The sequence below is a fragment of the Dicentrarchus labrax genome, unplaced genomic scaffold (assembly GCF_905237075.1).
Source record: "Dicentrarchus labrax unplaced genomic scaffold, dlabrax2021, whole genome shotgun sequence".
Classification (NCBI taxonomy): Eukaryota; Metazoa; Chordata; class Actinopteri; family Moronidae; genus Dicentrarchus; species Dicentrarchus labrax.
The window spans coordinates 13,878,434-13,901,286 of NW_026136718.1; the positions used below are offsets into that span (position 1 = coordinate 13,878,434).

A 22,853-nucleotide genomic window follows, 5' to 3' on the forward strand; every position below is an offset into this window, starting at 1 on the left:
GTGTAGCCCGATACAGACTTAAGACGCTTTCAGGCAGAGGATACCTTTTCACTACTAGTGCCTGGCACAACAGTAGGGTGGTGTGATATCATGCTACAAGCAACAAATGTTTAGCTGGGTCATTGCTGTAATGCCAGATGGATTAGTGGTGTCAAAGGCAACTGTGGTGTCATCGGTTTTGCAGTTTTTTTCCAGGTGTTTGAAACAGTACTGTAAAAATGCTCCATGATCATCATCAGGAGTAACATTTTAAGGAGGGACCCATCCAGAGCTCCGTCATCAGCTTTCTGTCAAAGACTGCCTCTGACAGCAATTCAACATGCTGAATCTTCCAAACAGCTGTTGATAAGGGCGAGTTATAGCCAACAGAGCAGGACACCTCACAAAACCTGTGAACAACTTCTGTACATGTCCCAACAGCACCTGACAACACACGCCAGCATCTTTAGGGATGTAGTCAAAATGTTCTTGCACAAGGACTGCGGACTGAAAAGAGACAGTACGAGATTTAAAGATAAAATCGGTAGGGACCTGGCTGTGCAAAGCCTTATCAGTAAAGGCTTAAAATCAAATCATAAAAAAATTAGTATGCGAGACGCTAGATAGTACCGACTTATACTACGATTTCAAATCAGTTAGGGAATTTCAATCAGCAATGACCTCAGTCCATCTGCAATGCCCAATATATTCGTCTAATTGCACAACTCCATTCTCAGGTTTGCGCTACGGTGTCAAATTTCACAGTTGTTTCTATTTTCATTTGAAGTGTTTCATTTCACTTCCACTGATGCGGGCCCCTAGTTCTGGTCTTGTTGGAGGCAAACCGCTATATCGGCACTAGAAAGATCTGTTTCTCTATCACGCTGCTCAGGGGCTCCCACACCAAACAGTGCTGGGCTGCTGAGAGGACTTTTACCATGTCAGGATATTTCTCATCTCCACTCTGAATCAACACTGGCAGGCCTTCCATCACAGGCTGCTGTCTTAAAGCTCACCTGTGAAAAGTCCTGAGGCATTGGCTCAAAGGTCTGTGGAACATTGGCGCCTCGCTTCTTAAATGGAGACTACACTGCTTCCAAATCCAGTTTGGACAAGACCTCAAGCTCTCTAACAGAGAGTAGTTAAGTTCAAAGGTGAAAGGGGCAAGTTCAATTCCTTAACTCTGGGAATCCAGATGAGCACACATGTGTAACATGGACTAAGCAAGGTAAACTCTTTATGGTGCTCACATGACGCCAGATACTGTGAAAAGGTTGTTCTTTTTAAACAATTAAACTCATCCAGAAGCTTCAAGTCAAACTTTCTACATTTGTCTTAATTCAAGTATAAAGCAAGCAAAGCATAAACACAGACTGCTACCTGGTCCCAGGACAGGCCTTATCGGACTTAGTGGACAAAGTAACCATAATAAAAAGCAGACGGACACAGATCTTGAAACAGTCTGGCTAATCTCTTATTAGCTGACTTAATACCAACAGAAGAAGTAGCCACTTAAAGTACGTGGTAGAGCTGCAATGATTAGTCAATTAATCAATTAGCTGATTAACAGAAAAATAATCAGCAACTATTCTGTTAATCATTTAAGTCATTTTTCAAGCAAAAAAAACAAAAAAACTAACCATGTTAAGCTTAAAAGACATACACTTGTGTGTCACGCCAATTACCAATCCCGACTTTTTTCTACAAATCAAATCTATATGTTTTTCATTTGCATGCCTAATTACGTATAATCCCAATAGGCACACATTCAAATCACTATTTCTCTCAGGCTGCTGTTTTATCATGCGCTCTCATCTTTCAAAATAGGTATATGAAGCTTTGGCAGACAACAAAGTAAACAAATGAATTAAAATAATTAAAACAAAATTGTCATAGATTTAATTTTCAACTGTTTCCAACTCACTCTAGTTTTAACTGAAGCTTTCAAAAAAGACACCAGTCAGTGAAAGCTGAAATAGTCTCCTTACACAAATTGTGAAATGAGAGCACTTGTTGACTAACCAGTAGGGTATCTCTCTGACTGCTGTGCATACAAGTCTTGAATTTATCACAAATGTTGCTAAATTATGTTAAGAAAATGACTCATTTTACCAGTAATACTCATGAAAATAACAAAATGCATCACTGGGGCATTGTATTCAGGCAGTGGTTCCAGCTCATCCTGATCTTTTGTAACATGAGGGTTAAAATAATATAGAAAAGTCTGCATATCACCTCTGAGTCCTACATTGTGTGGTTGAAGGCCAGGTGTGAGTGGGACACTTTTGTTCACATGGACTGTAAGAACAACAACGGATCACTGTGTATGTAGATATCACTCCTCTTAACTCAAAGTTCAAATTCTCATTCAAGCCACACAAACTAATTATCTCCTAAGCCTCACCGTGGCAGCATAGAAGACTCCCAGTGTCTCTGTTAATGTATAAACAGGAAAGTGAATAGACAATGAATATTGCTCTGTATGATCTGTATTTGTGCTACACAAATAAACTTGAAAACATTCAGGATATTTTGAAATTGACCTGGTATGGCTAAATAAAGCCCAATCCCTTTCTGATCCTTTGTTCACTGAAACCTTCTGTGGATCGGGTATGCCAACCATGATGTGGCACAAATACCAGTAAATAAATAGCAACCAGAAGGCAAAATGAATGACATCCAGGCTGACAGCGTGCAGACACAAGCAATACGAACACAGATGTATCTAAATCTCCAACATATACGATACACCAGTATTCACAATAGAATTCATTCCTTTTTCCATGACAATTAAAAAGTTGTGTAAAGTTGAATGGACATCCGTGTATAATTAAGGGTTGACGAGTGATTTTAGACACCTGTGCCTGGTATGTCAATAGAGCTTTTTCACAGCAGCCATTCTGACACAAAACAGTAGGGTAAACACAGGTGTTACCAATGATACTAATGAAGTTTCCATTCAACTCAGTGTAGCAGAGCTTTTCCAGTGACCCAACACAAACATTAGCAGCACCCTGACTCAGTTTGACCTGAGTGGAGAACAAAACCTCATGAAGACAAAGCAATATTACAAACACATCTTCTAAAAGGTAATTGTAAAGTACCAATTAACAGAAGAATACAAAAAAGGCACTGTGCAATATTCCATTTGGCCGTTCCATTTTGTTAACATTGGCCTTATCGTACTTCAGTTAACATTCAAAGACCCTCAAACATTGTGTGTCGGTGTGTAAGAAGACCACTTGTGAGGGAGTCCACAAAGAGGCCTAGGGCACCTCTGATGGAGCGACAGGAAGGAGCCACTGGATCATAGACATTGTGCATACAACAGCTCCTACCCTGGTGCTTCACCAGCCCCAGCTTTAGGGTAGATAGTCAAAGATACAGGAACAGTTGAAAATAACTCACATGATATCTCATTTCCCAGAAGGCTCGTGGGAGATTCTGAAATAAAGTGTAGTGGTAAAGTCAGAGTCCAGACCTCAATTAAATTGAGAAATTGTGGAGGACTTGAAAATGACTGTTCACTCATGTCCCAGCTGCAATTTGACACAGAAAGTGAAGTGAAGATGTGCAAAAACTTGTACACAAGACAAAAGGAGGCTCTACTTAATACTGAATCGTGCAATCAATTAGTTTGTGTTTTAAAGAAAAGATTTGGTTCAATCAAATTAATATTTCTTAATCCTCAATTAACTTAATTAATTTCCTCATATTATGAGCATTAGGTTTACTGTAGCAGCAGGAACACAAGGTACAGGTTACTGTGACTAGATCGTTCAGTCAGGGGTAAGCCAGTCACTCCCTGATTGAAAAACGTTCTCATACTGTTTACTGGTGCTACGTTGGGCCTTGTTTCACCAATTACTGTTACTCTTGTTGATGACTAGTTTTGACTTCTACATACATTCACGCAGCACATAACAAAGACTGAAAGTCAAACACCTTTGTGTATAATAGCCTGAAAAAAGATTTCCAATACATTAGAAGAATTAGAACAGAGGCCGCCATGTTGAACTACCAAGTTTCTACAGTAGCACAGATCCGACAAACCAAACACATCTTTTGCGAGTGTCGTGGCCAACGTAGTTTCTCCAACACACTTGGAAAGCTGAGCTGTATTCAAATAGTTTCAATCTGCAACTTCACCGCTAGATGCCACTGAATCATACACACTGGTCCTATAAGATTTAAATAATTGTAAGAATGAATGACACTAGCCAGCCACACCTGACTCCACAGTAAACAGGTCCAGCTTTATTTCCCCTACTTCTATGTCAGTTTTAAGATAATTTCTCAGTATATGGTCCAATTTCAGAAACTCAAATTTGTTTGTAACATTTCATTTATGTTGTATTGGTGTCTTACGTGCAGATAAAAAGCATTGGCGCAGGGGGAAAACACATTTTGTCTGAGAAGGACATGCGCTTCTCGGGGATACACTGGTTATATTCATGCTCATGAATTAAATGAACAGTAGCAAAGCAGCTAATAACATCCAGGTGATTTAATGTTGTAAAACAATCACACAAAAGGCATAGTCTTTACATGTGAATGACACATTTGTTATGTAAAGTATGTCAACTAAATGTTCTCATTCAACTGAAGTTCTGGCAGCTGTTTTTAATGCGTGTATGATGAAACTCAGAGTTATTGGTGTCTTCATTAACCTGAACTTGACTTGAATTCCCACTGAAATAACAAAACCCTCAGTTCTTCCTCCAGTGAGGCAGACCACAGTGACAGGTGTTTTAAGAGGAATGAGGGGAAAAAGCTAACAGTGTGTTGCCTGAACACAGTTACAGCTTTAACTATGGTATTCTTTACCGAAATGAAATGACTACCTACACTAAATGAAAAGTAACTCCAGTGGTTGGTAGCAACCACCCCCAACGACAGAAAAGTAAGTCTTAAGCCAATTATGGACCACAGATCTTCAATCTGAAAGGTCTACATTGTGATAGAGGTGGTGTTTTCGTTGGTTTAGGTTAGGTACATCGTTCACAAGCTTATATGAACGACATCCCTACATTGGCAAGCTCTAAATCCCCCCCCCCAAATTGCTGACCATGAATCATGGCTACAAGCCTCAGGCAGTGCTTCATTTGGGAATACGGGAAGACGTCGCTGGATGACGGCTAGCTGGCTAACGTTAGCAAAGCTTCATTGTTAGCCAGCTAATTGATGAGTAGCTTAATAGCAACGTCCATGTGTCTTTCACCGGTGATCACGCTTTCGGTTTCAGGTCCGGTTGAAGCGCAACGATGTTTCACTAGCATCGGTTTTCCCCCCGCCACACACACACACACACACACACACCCATCAGCTAGCCACCGTTAGCTTTCGCTGCGCTAGGTAGCCACTGACACATGGGTGATGATGACAGCGATGTTAAGAGCAACATATTTCAGAATAACACACTCACCCAGAACCACCTGGACACTCTGAAGATCACCTTCGAGTCATAGTGAGACGAGAGCAGCTGTTATCTGAAGGAAAACGTCGTTGAAGAGAAGAATGGACTAAGTTTAATAGAAAAATGTTGTCGCAAGCAGACAGGCAAGAGTGTGTGTCTGCTGTGTGTTGACAGCTCAGTGGGACAGACTGAGTACTACAGCAGTAGTGAACTGGCCTGAACTGGCTGTCTGATGGCAGGAAGTGACATCACAGGAGGACTACGCAAGGTGAACAGCGCCCTCCCCCCCCCTCACTGTGAAGTAAATATTATTATTGTTATTTTTACTATTCCGGGGCTTGGGGAGTAACGGATTACAAGTAAGTGAGTTAATCAGGATGCAAAAAAAATTTGTAATGTAAGAGAAATTGTTTATTTAGCAGGATTGCAATTTTAAATCAGTTAAGTACACATGTATGATGATCTCTCTCTTTAAAGGTTACATTGTTCTGTTGTCTTGTACACTTGCATCAATACTTCAGATTGACATTTCTTTTCTCTGTGTTTTTATTTACATATTTGGTGTTGAGGTCATGCAAAAGTAACGGAAAGTGATCAAGTAACATTACTTTAATATTGTGATTCATGGATACTGACAGGTAAGTAGTAATTGTATTGGATTACATTTTTAAAGTAACCCTGCCAGCCTTGTTATTAATACAGCCATAAAGGGCTCTCTCACTCTCATGTGTCGCAGCTTTGAATGACCACAAAATGGCACATGATGGTGAGGTCATAATAATGATCCATACTTGGTTATAGCTCAGTAGGACGCAAGGACAAAAATAGCACATTATAAGGAAGTACTGGTTAGGAAAGTGGTCATTATCATGACTGGATTATGAAATAGGCTAAGCAGTTAACATCTCTGGGGCCCCAGACTTTCATACACGTAGAAGTTCTTGGTAGTTTGGTTAATTGCAGCTTTATCACAAATGTTACAAATTTACACAATTTAAGCACAATATCAACTTTAAATGTGGTACTGTCTTGTAGAGGGACCCTGAGTCTAAAACCTAATTTCAAGACCTTTTATTATTTTAGTTAATATTGTGCTCACATGTTGCCCTGGGGCTCACAAAAAGGTAATCCAGCCATGGTCATTAAACACAATTACAAACATCTAAGTGCACCCTTAAGTGCTAGATCATAAAACTCTCCAATGATACCTTATACAAAATATCCCAACAATTAGTCCATAGTGTGAGTTAAGCTTCACGAACAAGGATCCTACATTTCCCATAATGCAGGGTTATTTCTTTATACTTTAAAGGTTTTATTATACAACTGTTTCCTCTCTGAGTGTTATCAGCGGTGACAAGGAAGCTGATCTTTATGTGTCAAACCAGTGGGAGCCTCCCTTTTACAAAGTACTCAAGCAACTCACTCTTACATAATCTTTCAAAGTTATTCAGTAACATCTAAGTATTCATTAATCAGTTTTCAGTTTCTGATTTATTCCTTTCTTATTCACTGCAACTATTCAGGAGGTTATGTTACTCCTGAACAATTTCCCCTCTACCTCCTCCCCTTTGGGCCAATATGCAAGGTGAACAAAATGTCCTTTAGGCTCAAATCATCCAGCATCTTACATGTCCTCTGCAGTGGAGGGATCAGTGACGTGCGGGCCAAGAAAAACAGAAAGGGCCCGTTCCCCACTGCTGCTTCAGATGTGCTAATCCATGCTCTTCATCACTTCTGCAAACAGAATTCCACCTTTTTATATGGGACACACAGTTTGTTTTCCTTTGGCCCGGTCTCAGAAGGGACAGAGATGAGGCCCAGAGATGAAGCAATGCTAGCTCAGCATTCATCATGACACCAGAGGGCATTAATGGAGTACAAACACATCGGTTTTTTCTTTAGTTTATTGGATCTTTTAGGAAATACAGATGAAAAATAGAAACTTTTGTTTTCACCTGTTTCCATGGTGGTTTACAAAAACATAAACAGTGACGTTGAAGACACATATTTTGCAATATGAGCTCCAGTTAAACTGCCACTATGTTTGTAATGGTTTAACTTATTCAGCATCTCAGATTTCAGGCCTCTTTAGCAAGCTATACACATGGGATACATTCCTATCCATCAGCAACATTAGATTGGCTTAAGCAGCTGGAAGCACTGAATGGTTTTTCATTGTGGGCTAATTAGTTCAATCAAAAACATATTAAAGACAAAACAGTTATATAAATAAATATATAGAAACACTTAAACATTAAACATGCCACAAGTATTTACACTATCAGTATACTGTATACCAATAGTATACAGTATATAATATATATATATATATATATATCACAATATTAATAGATTTAGTGAAAAGACAAATATATGCAGAATTACACATAAAATAATCAGATGTTAAAGCAATTCATTTCCAGTGTTATACAATATATGAGACCTAATTCTTCATACATGTTAAACAAAAACTTTAACAACCAGTTTGCTCAAAATCATTAATTTAATTATAAATCAAGCCATAAATTTGTACAACAATAAGATAAGATCATCTCAATATGTTGTTGCTAATATTAAATAAACAATATTATTGAATTATCTCCCAGTCCAATCGTGTCATGTTTACAGGCCAAACAAGGTGTTAAGTTACATTAATTTCTACTGCTGATATCAGCAATTGCTTTGTTCCACTTCATTAGTTGTTTCCCAGTCATTTGTCCCAGACAGCCATGTCACTTGAGGAAATGTAACAGGGAGGAGGGAAATGTGCTTTGTAACTTTGCTCTAATCTCTGTATTGTTCCGTTATCGGGTTCTTAGGAAGTCCCTTCAGTTAAAAATGCCCTAGCTCTGTTGCTCCAGCATCATCGTCTAAACCACGGAGCAGGCGGATGGACAGAGGTTGGAGGGATGATGGAGAGGACAGAGGAGCCCTGGTCGTCTAGTCTGGTGCTTATCTGCTCTGTCGGGCCTTTTCCCAGTCCAGCCCTGATAACCCGGGTGGACTTGCAAAATACAGGATATGACCCAATAACCTTGCAAAGCAGCAGGGGCGCAATATTGTTTTATTAGGGGAGGTCTTTTCTGTAAACCTTGATGAATGCAGTCAGGACAGGAGTTGTGACAGTAGCTGTAGTTGAATGTTAGAACCTGCACAATGCAACTAGAATAAAACATCCATCATTATCAACCATTTTCACCATCATTGTATGAACACTGGACAGTTGAAGTGATGAGAGCGAGGCAGTACAGGCAGTTACAGTGCAGTAAGACAACACAGATGACAGGTCAGTGTTTACACTTTCTTTTATTACCCCCCCTCAAATTAATGCACCAGATGTGTATCACATTATTAACTGAGAGCAAAATGCATTTGTCATTTTGCTACGCTTGGAGAGAAGACTCTCTCACCCTCTTCTGTACCAGATGGAGTTTTCTGTGAGAGTCTAGACATGGCACAGATGCAGATCTTACAGGGTGTGTGGTTTGCTGGCCACCCTTGTAGTAGAGGGTGCTGTTGTTTTGCCATTGCTTCACTCCACTGGGCAGTTGCCTCTTCAAAATCCCACTGGAAAATATGGACAGGTCAATATAATGGAGAATTAAAGCCGATGGATTATAATACATCTTATTATAGGATGCTTACATAAGAGTCCTCACACCTTAGTAGCTAATTAATCGTCCCTGTAGCTATTTGCTTATTCTATTATGTGTCTTGGGAGATTCAATTTAAAAATCATTGTTCTATAAAGAAGATTTTAAAACCTCAAGAGGGGTATGTTTTAGGGTGTTGCAGTTTGTTCATACCACCTCAACTATATATATTCTAGCAGTTCTTCATCTTGCATAATAATTTCTGGAGGACAGATATATTTATTACTTTTTCTGAGGCTCTGATCCTTTTAGCCCATTAAGCACTGATTATTTGTAATGTTATACTTTTTTATGACTCATGTTGTGTAAGAGAATTAGCTAAATACCAACAATGCAAAAGGTTTCGACTTGCTCGCACACAGAATAAAGTCCTGACCAGCAGGCATCACACAAGAGACCATAAACATCTCCCAAAATAGCAGAGGGTAACACTGGCCCCCTATAGACAAGTCAACCATTTTGCACTACTTCCTAGGCAGACAGACCCAACCCAGTACTGGTCTTTAATCAAAGATCCTTTACAGCAGAACAATTGGGCCACAAGGCAAATCTCAAACAATTCCACCCCTCACTGTACCCCTCAGCCCCCCCTCACCTCCACCTCAGTCTCACCCCAGCGAAGAACAGTCTCTCAGCAGAAATGTGCAAGAAACACACAGCACAATAGACAATTCAAGCTGCAGTGAACTGCAGTGAACTCTCACCGCTCAGTTTATGCAAGCAGCACACTCCAAAATGTTTTGTGGTTTTATCATGATCAGCGATTATGGTGATGCCATGTAAAGCGGACAAAACTGAAATGTAAATATATCTAAAACTGTTCACCAGTACTGATCTTTTACTTTCTGTCTTCAGTTTGCTTTGAAACATTTGACAGCTGGGTAAACTCTGGGTGTATTGTAGTGGAAAAAGTAAAAACCAAGTGCAAAGTGACAGTGTCAAATCATATGGAAATCATATTCCTATTAAATCACCAAGTAAACAGCGTCTGTTAATTCTAACTAGCAAGTGGAAAAAGTGCCACAGAGGGAGGGATTTATTTATGTATTTAACTGCTGTTGTCTTTGGTTAGAAATACGATAGACAAGAGATTTGTTCAGTAGGCTACTGAGCAACAAAGATCAGCTGTTATTATTAGGAGTTTACAGACTAATCTGAGCTGCCCCAAAAATACTTGGAAATATACTGGAAGCAAAATATTTGGATTCTCCTGTAGTGTTCAAGGCTCCACCAACCAGTGAGAGCTAAAACAAGATTAAGTTGAAGAGGAGGAGTTCACAAAGTCAAATAAAGCTGTATGCTTTACCACATATAATATGTACACACAGGACACATAATACTTTGTTAAAGCCCTTTGAGTTCTCTAACACACTAACTGTGCTAATGGCATTCACGTCATTTGCTTTTTCCTGTTTGGTGAACAGTATCAAGCTGCAATTGTTTGTGCGCACTCCATTTGCCTTTGTTTCTGACTAAATGACATCCTCCATAGCTTGGCGTTCTGCAGCAGCACAGTGAGGGAGTGCCAGGGACTGAAAATAAAAAAAGCTTGTAATTTCGCTCTCAAAGCAGCAACTCAAACTATGCTATTATAAAGTGAATTGTCCTCTAAAACTAGACTACTTTTTGCTATGTAGCCAACATTTAATTGTGGGCACAGTTCTACGCTGCAGATTGGAGCCACATTCCTCTTTACTTAAAATACAAACTCATGCTTCTCACACTTCAATGCACACACACACGGGTCTCTCCATAGAGTTTGACTCATCAATCCTACCAGAATATGCTGACTGCAATCGTCTTACAAGAACTTCTGACAACCGTCTGACTTACTTCCCTCAGAGTCACATGTGAAAAGCACAACCCTCGGTTTGCAGCAGTTCAAACACTGTCCTGAGTGTTACTTCTTCTTATTGGTTCCTCTGAGCGCATTTAATCTCAGGGACAGCTGTACATACAGAGGTATATAGTGTATATAGCACTTTGGGCTGCATGTTTGTATGAAAGGTGCTATATAAATAAAGTGGAGTTGAGTTGAGTAGACATACTTGTGGTAGGTTTGGCTCAAAGATGGACAGAAGAACAAACGGCGCTGTTTCAACCCTTTAAGTAGGGTGGTTATTCATTCAAGTAATTGCAATGCAATTGAGACAAAAGTCTGCCGGTATATCCAAAACAACAATTTCAACTCAACACTCGCCAGATGTGTATTTTTATCATAAAGGCACAGAATCAAATCTAGCTCTGTGAGACGGCGGGGCACCTCAGGGCATCCTACACTCAAACACATTCATACAGTCAAAGCAACAAATCCATTCAGTTAGTCAAATATTCATCAGTCAGTATCAGTCTAGACTTTCACCTCTCCATGAACTTCTGTGCTGTGTTGTGCAGGGGAAATCTGTTCCATAGACCACTATAAAAAGGCAATAAATTGACCAGATTCAAGTCATCACTGCAGTTCACACAAGGTGATATAACGCAGGCTAACAGCGGTCGAACATTCATTCACACTTTTACAGCAGTCATGCACCCATGCACTCATTATGTCAAAATGCTGTCACCACCTAGTGGCACACTATGAGAAGTACACTTCATAGCTTTATTGTTAGATATCACTGTTGAGAGATCACGATTCAGTATCCACGTATCCATGTATATCTGACAGTGGACATTTTAAAACCAGCTGAAATATTACTTCCAGCTTATTACTGGCTAAACTTTCAATCAGAGGGCTTAATGGGATTGTTGATAAACAAATAAGGTGCAGTTGCTGACTACAGTATCAGTGTAAGTATTTTGCATTGAATGTATTAATGATTCATATCTTTTGGATATTTGCTCTGACTGGTTAGCTTATGCAAATAAGACAATGTGAAAATATCATACTGATCCTACTGGTCACCAACATAGCTAAAATTTGGTTTTACTTCAGTAGTCCAACCCACCTCCAGATCGGAGCTGACTAGTGAAGAATCATGGGATGTATCTGAGGAGCAGAATCTGTCGACTCTGGTCACTTGCACATTCCTGTTGAGACGCCGGTCCTTCACCTCCTCCTTGGACAACACCTCCTTAAGGCATATCTTGAAAAAAACAGAAAAAAAACCCAAACCCTATACTTATTAGGAATGACTGCTGGTTCAGGTGAAGAAAATATATCATACTACTATCAAAACATATCATACTTACTTTTCTTGCTGGTTGAACACTGACATCCATATAACGGCCCATCTCAGTCATCTTCTGGCCTTTTTTTGTCTTTGAAATAAAGGTTTAATATTCAAACAAAAAATTGTATTTGCATTAATTTTATGAACAGGACTCAAATCTTGCTGAGGAATGCCTGCATACTGTCTTTTCTTTTATACACATTTAAGCTGAAACATAAATTAATGAGTGTAGAAAGTAGGACAGTAAGTAAAATTCCAATGCCGCCAGATGTTATCAGAAAGTTAGCATTTTATTTACTGAGGCAGTCTAATTAAGATCAAGATCTCTTACTTAACACAAAGAAATGTAAGTGTTAATCTTGTCAATGGAATAGCAAAAAGCAAATATGACCTAAAACATAAATTACTTTTGTTTGTGCTGAAGAATGAACTTGCTGCTTTCTCTGTCTTTCCATGATACCCTTATCCTCAGTGGGGATGCGTGAGCCACCTAAAAGGCTCTCTGTGTCTGCAGAAAAACTGGTAAGCTGCTGTCTGGTTCCTCTTCTGCACCAATGAATGACTAGAATCTGAAAATGTTGTATTAAAGCTTAACAGGTTATATATGGTTGAAAATATGTACAATTCACATGCATTTGAGACATCATTTAAATCTAATCTAACTGCACATTATTTCCCAGAGATTAAACATGTGGGTAGTATTGTGATGTTCTTCTCTTGAATGTTGTATTGATGCCATTTGGGTTTCTATTTTTTGTTGCTTTTTCGCTTTCTGTTCAGTTTATCACTGTTGCTGCTTCTATAAATCTAAAAAAAAAGGAAAAAGCTACCAGAGACTTTAGATCACGGAACAGCTTTCACAGACTGAATCCATACTGTGCTATAAAAGCTACCAGAGAACATTTCCACTTCTGTGGCCAATGCCCTGGTGAAGGGCTCTGGCAGGAGTGTTATTGTTGTATTAGGGGGACTTAAAGCCCTGAGCCTGACAGAGTGAGTTAGATGCAGTCATGCTATGCTATATAAGGATACAAGAAGGTCCAGGGTGACACAGCATATTGTTGACAGCAACCACGGCATGACTTTCAAAAGAAACCCAAGCTGAGTGTCATAGAGGAGTATGGCAGCAGCATAGAGGGCACCCGCCAGTGAGCACAGCAGTCCAGAGAACATGTAGGCCCGGGTCAACATCTGTCCTCTGTACTAAAACGGAAAAAGTAAATATCATTCACTGGGATTTAACACTGGGAGATTCTGACACCAAAACACTTACAGCTCTGCGGAGTGCAGGAAACCTGGAGGTACAGGCGATGACAAAGGAAAGGAGGCCAAGTACGTAACCCAGGATTTCAGTGTTGTCCTGTTAGAATAACAGTTGTAAGTTGTTATACTGTTAGATTCAATACAAAGTAAGGATACTTAGTCTGAATAGACTCAAATGAAAGCATTAATAACCATCAACACTGCAGATATTGATTTAAACATATAAAGTGGTGAGTATTTAAAACTACAGAGCACCACGTTTGCACCGAGGCAGAAGTAAGTGAACACATATTAAGCACAGGTCAATACTGTTCAGTGTGAGTTAAGTGTAGATGTACATACTCAAATTTAATAGTTGCACTGGCAGATTACTTCAGTACATGCCACCTATCACTACCCATGGAATATGATTGTATTTGTCTATTGAACTACAATAAGTCATATCATTTCAGGACTACAACTAGCCACAGTGGTGGTGTGTGCGTACTTGGAGTGTGACGTGCAGCAGTCTCCTCCCACTGAATTGCCCGTCAGCTGGGCGGTGAGTGACCCTGGACTTCAGAAAACCTCCTGCAACCACCATCAGTACACACACTGCGAGAAGGTGCTGCCTCCTCCGCGCCCTCATCATCCTCAGCCTCCTCTCTGAGTAAAAAAACCACACACACAAGAGTTGGAAACAGTTGTAACATGTGCCCTATTCATTTGTTTGGTTATCTGTACAGCCTCTCTGATAAGTCTCCTTACTGTTTTGCCTTAAAAGGTTTTGGCCAGCAGGGTGTGAATACTAACACACCCGTGCTTACCTTCAGGAGGATAGGGGTAAGGTTTGCATTACTGAGATAAGGCATTTTTCTTATCTTACCTGCCTTTGAGTTCCAGCACAGGAGAGGGAAGCAAGCAATAAAATGCACAGCATCCACAGCAGCAGCAACAGCACCTATTAAAACCTACAGTGGAGGGAGCAGAAGTTATTGATGCATGCAAAAAAAAAGATTAAAAAGCACCATGATTCAAACGTACCTGAATATGCAGCTGCCTGGACAGAATGGCTCCAACCGTGCTGCACAGGTTACCGAGGAGGCTGTAGAGGAAGGTGATTGTTTCTCCCGGATTTTGTCTCAGACATTTGCACCCCTGACACAGGAGCCTTGAACAGTTAACGCCGGTTTAGTGTCAGACAACTTTTTAATACATTACCACAACAAATGCTGAATCCAACTTACAGAAAGCATGAGAGCAGTAAGAGCAGCGCGGACAGAAAGCTGAGGCCGATGGGGACGCAAAGTTTGTCTGCGTCATGGGAGAAACAGGTAGAGACCGAATCCACGCAAAATTCAACCAGACTGGACAGGAAAGTGTTGGGATTTCCTCTTGCTGGACCGTCCAGGATAAATGCACGTCCCTCCATATTATCCGTGAATACGTTTACATTTCGTAATACTAGAGAAAAAAAAGCCTTGAGAAGCCTTGCACACACACACACACACACACACACACAGCCGAAACGCAAACTCGCGCGTCAAGCGGACAAGCGCAAAGGAAGGACCTGCATATTTTAGGGAGGAGCTCACCTGTGATACACCTTGGCAAATACTGTGTTTTGGGAAATTGGATACAGAAGTCTCACTTTTGAGGGCCAATTTACAAACTAATGCATCTGTTTTATGATCTAGTGTGTAAGTTGAGCTTTGACAGACATTTGCATCCAATGTTCGGGAGCACGACCGCCTGCCAGGAGCTGCATCCTCCCAGGATGAGGCCCTCAGAGGTGGTCCTGATGAAGGAATTTCTTTTTACTTTTTACACCTAAGGCATGGGTGCAGCGGCGGATCTAGAGAAATATTCATGGTGTGGCATAAATATATGCTGATTTAATAACAAACAATGGCAAATATCAATATTTCCTGGGAAAAGCCCCAACATTAAGACATTGTAACTTAAAAAAAACATTACATTATTGTGGCACATTAGTCTTAAATTAGTAAAAAATAAAAGTAGTCTTTAGACATTTTCCAGTGGTTCCCAACCCGGGGGTCGCAACCCCCACCATCGGTCGCTAAAGCTTCATGGCTGGTCATGAGGCCTTGGTTTTAAGGCGTGTACGAAAACATAAATATACACAGTAGGTCTATATCTCAGCATTTGTTTGACTTTTGTTAAGAAAACTAAATGTACAGTAAATTGTCCAACAGAACAATGTCCAAGCACCAGGGACAAGAAAACACTGAATCTGTCAAAAAAACAGAGAGAAGCCTATTAGGTTTGTACGATAAAAAAAATTGATAATACAAAGAATTGTATAAAAAGTTCCTTAAACAGTTAATATTTCAAAATTCATCCAAATGACTAATTTTACACAAACTTCTCGCAGTTACTGAGTTGACCATTTGGGTTAATTCTACAGCTTTTTATATAATACGAAATATCCATAAAATATCTCACTTACGCAGGGGTTGTCAGTTTACTCAATGATAGAAAAATTGAACATTGCTAAACTCCTAAACTGCAGCAAATTAAGCTTTAAATAAATTAACTGTATGAAGATGTGATTTGAACATCATCAACAACATTTGCAAATAAACATACATATAATCCCCCACTGCACTGTGTAGCTGTGTAACCTTGTGGAGTGAAAAAGTGAAACACCAACATGAAAACATTCAATTTATTTCATAATTCATCTTAGTTACATTAACCACAACTGTATATGGAAAATACAGTCTTTTATCTAGTGAATAAAGACTTGAATGAATCTATTGAAACGGCTTTAAAATACAAATGTAATATGTTTTTTTCCAATGTCTTTATAACATTCACACCTTCTGGATGTCGAGTCCATTTCCAAACACCGTGGTGAGACCTGGTGTACAACTGGTGATCCAGTTGATGGAATGCATTGCACCAATATGATCTTCTAACCAGCGCAGCACATGAAATGATTTTGCACCTCATTTGTTAGTATCAAGACAGTCTGACCTTTCCATAATCACAGGATTAAGGGGCCTGAATCTACCTACAGATACTGCTCAGCATCAACTCCTTTGGAATCACATGTGAACTGTATGTTTCCATTTCTGCTGAACTGATCTGTAATTAAACGCGCTTTGATTTCAGATCATCCTTCAGGCATCCAGGTGCTTGGTAAGACGGCGTACTTTCTCTTTCTTGTTCCTGTTCCCGTGTTTTTTCCAGGGTTTTCCCACCACCGCCTCTGATCCAGCTTGTCCAGGGCCGACAGGTCCACTACCTGGTTTGTAGCCCATGTAGGACTGAACCCCTTTGGTGAGCGCTCGCACATTCTCCTGAAGATAGAGACACCATCAATACTCATTTATTTCACAATAAACAATTACTCATATTGTGGATTTAAACAGGTAACTACTATGCAGGCATTTTCCTACGAATAAGAAGACAGTAGATGTATTATACCTGATGGAAGAAGTTCTTGTCAACCACATTTTCAATTCTCCTGATTTTCTGTTTGTTTGTTGTTGCCGAGAGATCGCAGCAGTCAGAGTCTCTATTCAGGAACTTGTTGTGCTGCGGCTGGAAGTCTTCAGCATTAATATGTGGCGGAGGATGGCAGTACAGAAGCTTGCCCTGTAAGGAGTCAACATTGTTAGAAGTGAAAGTATGTTCTACTCAGGATTCAAATATTTTAAGTTAATGTATGGATGTTACCAAAAAAAAAGTCAAAATTTCCAATAACAGCCAGTCTGCTATGCAGCTATGCTAGGTAAATATAAAGCAGGTGCCATACTTGTGGTATTTTGTTTATTTATTTAGTCAGAGAGAGGTGTTGCATGTTGACATTAAAGAGACTCAGTCTCAGCCCCCCTTCAACCTTACCTTCCTACTCTACATAAGTTGTCAAAACCAACAATAAAATGTACTAGGAACTGTAGTTTTTTTAATTCTGACTCTGGGTCTGGTACTTACGTTGACATAATCCTTCAGGATGTACCGGGCTGATCTGGACTGATCAGGTTGGCCATGTGTCGTCATAAAGCCTCTCATGTCTGAAATAGAGGGAAACAATAATATACTTTATACAGCTCTGCTATAAAGTTAGAGTTTATATAATGCTTTAAAAAAAAAGTAAAAACGTAGTTAAACAAACAGACAAAAATAACACATTCAAGAGAAACTAAGTTGATAGAAAAACAAACATGGAGGGGGCAAATCCTACTTTCATTTCATTAACTCATATAAGATCAGCTAGATGAATAACTCCCACAGCTAATCTCCATACAGAGTTGCATGGTGGCGAGTACAGTATGTAGTTTTTTGGCCCATTTGTTATTCTCTAACAAAACATCTCAAAAGAAACATTATAAAAGTCAGGTAGTCTCACAGCCATAAGCCATCAGCATCTCCTCAGAGGTGGGGTGCCTGTCAGGGTCGTCGTCTTCTCGTGGTCGGATGATGTTGATGCCATATGTGCCTTCTAACACATGCCGAGGGATCGTCTGACATATGTGACAAATCTGTTAAGGACCTAACTACGAGTAGAATCCACGAAATTCTTAACATCGGAGGGACTGTGAGCTTCATGATTCCAACTAACATTTTAAACATCAACATATCATTGTAAAATGTTTGGGGGTTATTTGAGTTCATTACTGTAAACAAATGACCCCACAATTGATACTGAGGTCATAGTGACAGAAAAGATTGGGTGGTTAAGTTTAGTTAGGGTTTTTTGAAGTGGGGTTGTATGAGGTACTTATCCGTAGTCAGTGTATTACCTGCAGAAGATGGAGGTCAGCGTGCCCCCAGTTTGGAGTAACAGACAGGAGCTCGACAGAGAAGCAGAGCAATGCACTGACCAAAATCAAAAATATCCTTTTAAAAGGTTATACATGTGAAATTCACTTGCCACTGGACGTTGCACTAGAGCACCAGAATCTCAGACGAAAAAAAAACAGGTCAGATACGAAATACAACTCACTGCAACTGTCTTCATTAGTCTTTATCACCAACACTGGTTTGGTCAAAATAAACTCTTAATTCACAGAGTTAGAGGTGAAAATATTCCTGAAAAGGACTGCAATGGCTGCAAAGTAAGCTAACGTCAATATCAAAGTGCATCCACTGAAAGTGCTTGTTTTTGCAGCTAACAGGCTCAGATTGTTATTCTAAGTGTCTGACAACATTATGGAAATGATCCCAAAAGAGATATTTCTTTTGCTTAACCAGAAACAGCAGTAATATCACAATCGCTTACCACCAGACTCCATAGACTAAAAAGGTAATTTTACATCGGATATCATTGTATAGTATATAGAAAAGTCTTTCCACTGTTCCAACAATCACAAAATAAGTCCTTAATTCACCGACATAGATGAGAAAAATAGCAGTTTCAGTCGCTCACCCTGAGAGACTCACACAGAGTAACATGCACACACCAGACAGGATGGATTTGGTGTGATTTAGTGGTCATCAATCAGCTGTGTCAAAAAGCATGTAAAGGATATCAGGGAGACTGCAGGTACGTGATCTCTCATCTGGTCAATGGGCAGGATCCCAGAGCAGATCATCTCAGCTTTGGTAGAAACAAAGGAGGGCATGACCAGACCGGGGCAGTCACAGAGGCACAGGCCCGGTTCCACAAACAGAGTCTGTGATACACGTGAAGAAAAGGCAACAGAACAATTACACCTTAAGCTTTCTATTGATTGAACAAATGACTGGAATTCACACTGAAAGGTTTAAGAGTATTCCTGTACCTGAAAGTGCTTAGTGTGTCCAGGAGTGGCTGAAACGGACACCTTTTTGTTCCTCAGAATAGTGTTGATCGTGGAACTCTTTCCCACATTCGGATAACCAACCTGTTGAATTCATACAAAATGAAATATTTAATTGCTTAACAACTACTCGAAACAATTTATAGTGCTTGTGGAAAGCCCATTTGACCCTTAAGTTTTCTAACATTTTTCCGTTTGAAAATAGCAAACACAGTAACTTTTCCACATAAGGAACAAGGCAAAGAACATTCCTGGTGAAGCTTGCAATGGATTACAGCATTCTTACTCTACACAGTACATGCTAAGCGCAAATGAACAAGTAAATCAGGAAACTCTCTTTTGCAGCAGATCATTTAGCGTAAAACTTTTTACCCACCAGTCCAACTGTCAGCTGTCCTTCTTTACATCTGGGCCCGTTGTGAACAGCTTTAAACACGTCCAGCAGCTCATCCATATGCAGCAGTCGGCTGGAGTTGTGGAAGGAGGATTCGCCGGATGAACCGGCTTCCTCTCCTTCACCCTCATCTTCTGAGCAGGTGTGCCAGTCCTCTTCTTTTACAGTAATCTTTTCCCGCTGCTCTTCCTCTGTGCCACTCTCTTCATCCTCCTCTTCTGCCTCCTCCTCCTCTCCATCTGCCCCCTTTTGGGTCACGTCTTCATTGTCTGGCTGTCCTTCTTCTTCTGGGTCACTCTCTACACACTCCGCATCGTCCACTTCCATGCCCTGTGAGAGATGAAGTTTCACTTTGGTACAGGGTTTAAAGGCAACAGTAAGTCTAAAGAGACATTTCACATGATTCTCCAAAACAATCTGAAATTGGAAACTGATAACGTTCACTTCCCCATGTAAATACATTTATTAAAAGGTCTAGTGTGTAGGATTTTAACACATAAATGCCGGGTTCAGAGAACAGCTTCTCAATCATCCTCACCTTTTCCTCTGCATCCAGTCTGTCGCTCTCAGCCAGGGCAGACCAGAAAACTGCCCTCAGTCCGTCTTTCTGGAAGTGTCTGGCCCAGGCTCGCCTCTGCTCCCTGGTTAGCAGATCTGCCTTGTTCACCAGCAGCATGTTCACCTTATGCTCTGATACTTCCTTTACGTAGGACTCCTGGCAGCACGCAACAGAAAAATCATACAGAATAAAACAGAAGTGCAATGTTCAGCTCACCTTTATACAATACTTCTGCTGGCAGTTTAATTCTTTCATTTAATTTGATTATTTTACTTGTTTAGAATGTAACTACAAAGCAAGTAAGTACAAATGTTAGACAGATCTTTGAGGAAAAAACTCACAGATGAAAGACAACAGGACAAAGGAAATCAAAACTGTAAAACCTGTTACAATATGTATGTGTACCCTTACGCAGGGATCGTACTGATTGTACCCTTCAGCATCCCTTTCCCACTAAAGCAACTTTGCCCAATGTACTTACCAGGTCAGGACATCTGAACAGTAAAGGATTCCTGGCGTCAACAATCTGAACGACGACATCACTACAAGAAAAAACGAAAACAGTTTTGCCTTTAAGTATTGCATGAAGAGAACACATTTCTCATCAAAGACAGGCGTGAGCTGACAGCCGTATACAGCTTTAGTTTTTTTACCTCCGCTCAATCACTCTCCACAGCTGTCTCCAGAACTCCAGGTTCCTCTCAAATGGAGTGAGAATTAACTTCTGCTCCTCTTCTAACCTTTAGAGGTAACACATGCTGTTATATAGCTGATATTGAAAATCCTAAACTGATTTAACCTTATATTACAAATGCTGTTAGACTCTTTTTTTTTATTACACACTCTGCAAGCTCTCGTCTCCAGTGTAAGAAGCTGTCTTTCTCTGCTTGCTGAAGTGCCTCTGGACTCGTGCTTTCATCCCAGTGGGGGCTTAAAATTAAAAGAGACATATGATAAAGATTAAAATGGCGAAACATCAGTACAACAATTTCATAAAATTAACTAGATTTAGTCTACTTACCGACGAGGAATTCTGAGGAAATGCTTGTTTTCTTCATGCAGCTTTGCCAGCCTGATTCTTTCCTCAGCTGTTATCAAGCCTGCTCTAGCTTCCGCTGGCACAAACTTGATGTTGAGTTTCTCTAAGAAAACAAAGAAAGAAAACAGTCAGAGACAGCAATGGAATCAAAAGACAAAGTTTGCATAACACAACATAACTTAAGATGAGATACATTCAAGCAACCTCAAGGATGCTGCAGAAATTCTAAGTTACAGAGTGGAAACCCAGTGGAGTCGCATTCAACACAACAGGTACAACCCAGCAGCAACAGATAACTACCCTATCAGTTTGATATGATGTTTACATATGACAGCCGTGTCAAACATATTGGGATATGGATACACCTCAATGTGCTTGGGAAGTTAAAAACATTGATGATCTTTGGCCACAACATCGAGCAGAACATAAAACTTAAGCACCATACACAAGTTAAGAGAGGTTTTACTTACCCGCAACAAACTCTGTTCCCGCTAATTCTGCAGTGGCCAGAAAGTCATCCATTGAACTCTGTTCTGTCACTGACTGCAGGTTCAGGCGTCCCCAGTCATAGCCATCATTCAGCTCACTGGTGTGGAGCTGCAAATGTAAGGAAAGGTTCAAACAAGGCCTGAATGAATAACAGGCTACAATAGTCTAGGGTTACAGTGAGTGCTACAGAAAAAAACACACTTATTGTCATGAGGAAACTCTGTTGTGATCTGCCAAAATATCTCTCATAAGTAATAGGAAAAGTACAGTAGCTATGAACCAATTCTAATCATTTTGGATTGTGTTGCAAAACAAATGCTCCAATATACTTCATCTCTATGCCGAATTTACCACGGGAACCTAGTCATTAAAATGGGTATTCATTCATGTACTTCACCTAACTGATATGAAAAGCAGCGATAAAAATTACACTTTCTTAAGGGAGTTTGGCGCAAGCTAACAAACGACACTTTTCAGAAAAGTGACAGCTCTGCCAAAACCCTGCACATAGTGAAATAGTTGAGTGGCAGTTCAAACGGGGCCACACATTAACTTGAATTTGATAATACACCATTAACAGCAAGACAACTATCCTCTACGATGTGTTAAAGCATGTTTAATATAAGCTAGTTGTTGCTATGTGTCATACCCATGAGTCGCCCCTCTTGTTTCCTCGGCCGGCCTGCAGTCTCTCCTTTATCAGAGATCTGCCCAGTCCTCCGCCGCCCCCACCCGCCTTCTTCTTCCCCATACTATCGTCTTCTTGTCGTCAGTTTATACTAAACACAGTAATATATTAGAGCTAAAGAGTTGTAAAAACGAGCTCCGCCTCAGCTACAGTGCCCCATGTGCACTAGGTTGTTGTCGTAGAAACCGGAAATGGGACAAACCAATAGAGTTTTTATATCCAGAAGAATTTATCTCAACTACTTGGAGATGTTTAATTTAAGTAGGTGTGAATTCACATATAAGTTCTGAATAATTAATCCCCTTAAAAATCTCCTTATTATATCTCCTTTATTGTAAGTATCTGTAGTGATGTAGCTGTGGTACAGTCCACTTGTCTGTCCTGCTATCAAAGGTGCCCTGAAGAAAATGGGACTTTACTAATGTTCGTTCCTCATGGCTACCCTCA

At 40.1% G+C, this 22,853-nt stretch overlaps 3 protein-coding genes across 5 annotated transcripts in view; all 3 read right to left on the reverse strand.

Annotated features, from left to right (window-relative positions):
- The window catches only part of atp13a3 (ATPase 13A3), a 36,413-nt gene extending 30,814 nt beyond the window's left edge, over window positions 1-5,599 (reverse strand). For both annotated transcript variants that reach the window (XM_051376582.1, XM_051376581.1), the window contains exon 1: window positions 5,405-5,599. The gene's annotated coding sequence lies outside the window, so the exon portion shown is untranslated. The remainder of the gene's footprint in view (window positions 1-5,404) is intronic.
- Window positions 5,600-7,284: 1,685 nt separating this feature from the next.
- Window positions 7,285-14,985, reverse strand: tmem44 (transmembrane protein 44). Of its 2 annotated transcripts, none has more exons than XM_051377670.1 (10): window positions 14,714-14,985; window positions 14,511-14,637; window positions 14,353-14,437; window positions 13,975-14,132; window positions 13,498-13,584; window positions 13,257-13,427; window positions 12,632-12,793; window positions 12,244-12,312; window positions 12,000-12,137; window positions 7,285-8,965 (listed from the first exon to the last, which is right to left on the reverse strand). In XM_051377670.1, exons 1-10 carry the CDS (start codon window positions 14,896-14,898, stop codon window positions 8,774-8,776), a joined length of 1,374 nt encoding a protein of 457 aa, XP_051233630.1. In that variant the 5' UTR covers window positions 14,899-14,985; the 3' UTR covers window positions 7,285-8,773. The 2 variants fall into 2 exon arrangements, with proteins under 2 accessions (XP_051233630.1, XP_051233631.1); XM_051377671.1 differs by having other exon boundaries at window positions 14,511-14,624; window positions 14,714-14,781.
- Window positions 14,986-16,141: 1,156 nt separating this feature from the next.
- On the reverse strand, window positions 16,142-22,602 carry lsg1 (large 60S subunit nuclear export GTPase 1). Its single transcript, XM_051377312.1, has 14 exons — window positions 22,368-22,602; window positions 21,700-21,826; window positions 21,212-21,332; window positions 21,034-21,120; window positions 20,844-20,930; window positions 20,672-20,732; window positions 20,170-20,346; window positions 19,614-19,961; window positions 19,220-19,321; window positions 18,968-19,111; window positions 17,845-17,968; window positions 17,430-17,509; window positions 16,920-17,090; window positions 16,142-16,792 (listed from the first exon to the last, which is right to left on the reverse strand). The coding sequence occupies exons 1-14, from the start codon at window positions 22,467-22,469 to the stop codon at window positions 16,613-16,615; spliced, it is 1,911 nt and encodes a 636-aa protein (XP_051233272.1). The 5' UTR covers window positions 22,470-22,602; the 3' UTR covers window positions 16,142-16,612.
- Between the last annotated feature and the right edge of the window lie 251 nt (window positions 22,603-22,853).

Coding starts and splice junctions, on each gene's coding strand:
- tmem44 (XM_051377670.1), bottom strand. CDS start 14,898: ATGGAGGGACGTGCATTTATCCTGGACGGTCCAGCAAGAGGAAATCCC. Junction 14,438..14,510: donor CCAGGCAGCTGCATATTCAG/GTACGTTTGAAT, acceptor CCTCCACTGTAG/GTTTTAATAGGTGCTGTTGC. Junction 13,428..13,497: donor TTCCTGCACTCCGCAGAGCT/GTAAGTGTTTTG, acceptor TTTCCGTTTTAG/TACAGAGGACAGATGTTGAC.
- lsg1 (XM_051377312.1), bottom strand. CDS start 22,469: ATGGGGAAGAAGAAGGCGGGTGGGGGCGGCGGAGGACTGGGCAGATCT. Junction 21,121..21,211: donor TTCCTCAGAATTCCTCGTCG/GTAAGTAGACTA, acceptor TTTAATTTTAAG/CCCCCACTGGGATGAAAGCA. Junction 19,962..20,169: donor GACTGGATGCAGAGGAAAAG/GTGAGGATGATT, acceptor CATCTCTCACAG/GGCATGGAAGTGGACGATGC.